General features: G+C 66.4%; 1 protein-coding gene across 1 annotated transcript in view; it reads right to left on the reverse strand.

The window, feature by feature from the left end:
• The window catches only part of LOC120598550 (brain acid soluble protein 1-like), a 3,613-nt gene extending 2,285 nt beyond the window's left edge, over nucleotides 1-1,328 (reverse strand). The window contains exon 1 of the mRNA XM_039857409.1: nucleotides 1,175-1,328. Coding sequence (XP_039713343.1) covers nucleotides 1,175-1,328 — 154 coding nt within the window. The remainder of the gene's footprint in view (nucleotides 1-1,174) is intronic.
• Between the last annotated feature and the right edge of the window lie 1,793 nt (nucleotides 1,329-3,121).

Consider the following 3,121-nt stretch of genomic DNA (forward strand, 5'->3'; position numbering starts at 1 on the left):
AAACAACACTTGGCCTGAAAGTCGAATGTCCATCTCGCACGGGCTGCTGAGAAAGGCCGAATCCCAGGCCAGGCCCGGCCCGGCGGCGCTTCGGTTCCCGGGTGTCTGTCAGCACCCCCCGGAGTGCCGGCCCGTGGTGCACCCCAGAGCTCACTGCCGCGTGATTCTGACGAGTGTCGAGGTTCCCTCCTCGTCCTGAGCCCGGGCCCTCAGCCCGTGCAGCTTCCACTTGCTCGTGTGTGTTAAGTTAGTCCGACAACCGCCATCGGCCACGTGTCTCCTCCGTGGAATGTCTCTGCCAAGCAGCAGCCGCGGACCGGCCGGCTTTGGTGGCGTTGACCCTTTCTGGCCCAGCCCAGGTGCCACGTGCGCCCCACTGGCTCATTGCGGGAGCAGCGCGCACACCTCACGTCGGTCCGAGGTGCTCCATGTGATCTCGTTCCTGCCGTGACTTTTATTTTTATCCCCCGGGTTCACTGGGCTGTCGTGGACGTGCGACACTAAGCTGGAGGGAACACAGCGCTCTGAAACGCTGACACACTGGACCGCGCCCGCAGCGCCCGCTCACACCTCGACCCCGTCACATGGCGCCAGTTCCTCCTGTGGGAGAACAGCCCGGGCTGGTGCCCCGGCAGCTTCCGAGTGTGTGACACTGTGCTGTCGGCTGCACTGCCGTGCCCGGGACGTCTTCGCCGTGTCGGGAAGTGTGTCCCCGAGACCCGCACGTCCCATGTCCTCCGCCCCACCCCTTGGCGCCCCCTTTCTGCTCTTGATGTTGTTTTCATCACAGATTTGGACAAACTTTCCCTCCAAGAATCAAAAGAACAAATTTTCTAAAAATTGATGTAGGACAGGCTCCGCTTCCCGGAGCCCTCAGGGGGCTGTCTCTGCCCACGGGGCCCAGGTGGGCGCAGGCGGGTCGGGCTCCGGTGACGGGCGCGAGCTGGGACGGCACGCACGGGGCGGGCTTCTCCGGCCGCCGGCCCAGCACAGGGAGACGACCCGTGGGTGCGCAGTGTGCCGACCCGCACCGCCCACGCTGGACGTGGGCCCGGGGTTCCGGCCCGCACCTGTCAGGTTTGAACGTCGGGAAGGTTAGTGAATATCAACTTTAAAAGCTTTCAGCCAGTGGCGACTGCCCCCAGGGTACACGTGGCAGAGCCCGGAAACGTACTTGGCTGAGGGGTGTCGCTGGCGCCTGGCGGCTGGTGGCCCGGCAGCCGCTGGATGGCCGCCGTGCACGGGGTGGCAGTGGCGGACTCGCTTCCACTCCTGCACCTGGCCGACCCCTTCGGGCCCCTGCTTTTGTGGCGGCCTCTCTCCTTCATGCCACGGGCGACCTCGGATTGTCTGCTCTCTTCAAGAAAGGGCGACAAGGACCCAGCTGGGACCCGCCGACCGCGTGCGTGCAGGTCCCGCGAGCTGCAGGTGGACGCAGACTTCGCGACGTGAGTTCTTTTTGATCCTGGGACAGTCACCCGCCCCGGCCCAGGCCTGCTGCCTCCACAGGGTGGGGCTGTGGGAAGGTGGCGGGGAGGCCCCTGGCAGAGGTGGGGGTGCTGCCGGAACCCCTCTGGAGTGTCTCCTGGCCCTCGGACACTGAGTCCCCTTTGCACGTCAGCCAAGCTCGACGAAACTTGTCCCCACAGCACAGGAGGCCAACACAAGTTGAGATTTAAAACACTCAGGAAATATGCAGAAGGAAGAAAGAGCAAACACGGTGAGAATGTACCGAAAGCGCGAGGCACCCTAGCAGCCCCGCTGCCCCAGGGAGCACGGAGGCCTGAGGAGGTGGGCGCCTCCGGCCGCCCTCGCCCCCGCCCCGAGCCCACCACCCTGGGCTGTGCGTCTGAGGACATCTACGCCTAACTGGCAACCCTGTCCCGTTCTCTCCCACACCCCCCAGCTAACCCCTCTGACCTCTCCACCCACCCAGCCTCCGCCCAGCAGTCCCAGGAAAGGACGCTCTTTCTGAGGGTTTTGTGTCCCCACTTCCTGGCAGGGAGGGGCCCTGAAGGGAGGAGTCCAGAGCCCGCGTGAGGATGGAGGCTTTGTCCTGTCTGCCTCCTGCGTCCGGCGCCAGCACCGGGTGGGCACTCAAGGAGGACCGGGTGGAGCCTCTGTTTGCTTTGCTGGGAGCTATGGACACGGGCACTGACCCCATGGCTCGCGGTCAGAGCTGAACTTGAACGTGCTTCTCTGGAACGTGAATCCCAGCGGCCCGCTCAGGGGCTTTCTGAGTTCCCTGAGTGCGTTTGGGGAAGAGAAACGTTCCTTGGTCTCCTGAAAATCCCCGGCATTCCCTCAGGGACCTCGGGCCTCTGCGTCCACGTCCTCGGGACGCTGCCCAGCGCAGCGCCTCTGCCCGGCTTCGGTGGGGGCCGCCCGAGCACAGGAGAGGCCCCCAGGACAGGATGGCTGCCACAGACGCCAGGGCGAGGCCGGGGCCCAGGTGCCCAGCTGCTGGCTCCGGCCCCACCTGCTTCCCTGCACTCAGCCCAGCAGAGGCCCGGGGTCCGGCCTGGGGACCTGCCTGGGGCCTGGCTCACCCAGCCTGCAGAGCAGCGCCTGGAAGGCGGGCCCCGGCTCCTGAGCCCCTGCAGGACCGAAGGTGTCCCAGGCCAGGGGCAGCCAGCCCCGGGCGCTCACCACGTGAGCAGGTCACAGCACCCCCAGCCTCCTCCTGTGGTCCCTCCCGCCTCCCTCCCTAGGGGCTCGCTCACCCCGCCCAGCACCTCTTATGCAGCCCTTGGTTCCTCCCCAGACCTTGCTGGCATTGAGGGGACCCAGACGCCACTTGACCCAAGGTCAGCCCACATGGGGACCGCGGCCAGCAGGGCTGCACTGGAGACGGACCTGGGGTGGGGGGCGGGGAGGCAGCCGCCTGCCCTGGGAGCCAGAGGGGGGGCTGCTCACTCTCAGTGGTCGGGTGTTTGCTGAGCCCACGCGTTGAGGGGTGCGGCTACGGGACGGGGGCCGTCTGGGTACTGGACACCAGGGTGGACAGGACGGAGTCCCTGGCAGAGCTCAAGGCCCGAAGCAAATGCAGAGCCACAGGGGTGTGAGTGCTGTGGGGAGCGGACAAGAGTGGGGAGGGGGAGCCTCTCAGAGCAAGGACCAC

The sequence above is a fragment of the Pteropus medius genome, unplaced genomic scaffold (genome assembly GCF_902729225.1).
Source record: "Pteropus medius unplaced genomic scaffold, Ma_sr-lr_union100, whole genome shotgun sequence".
NCBI lineage: Eukaryota > Metazoa > Chordata > Mammalia > Chiroptera > Pteropodidae > Pteropus > Pteropus medius.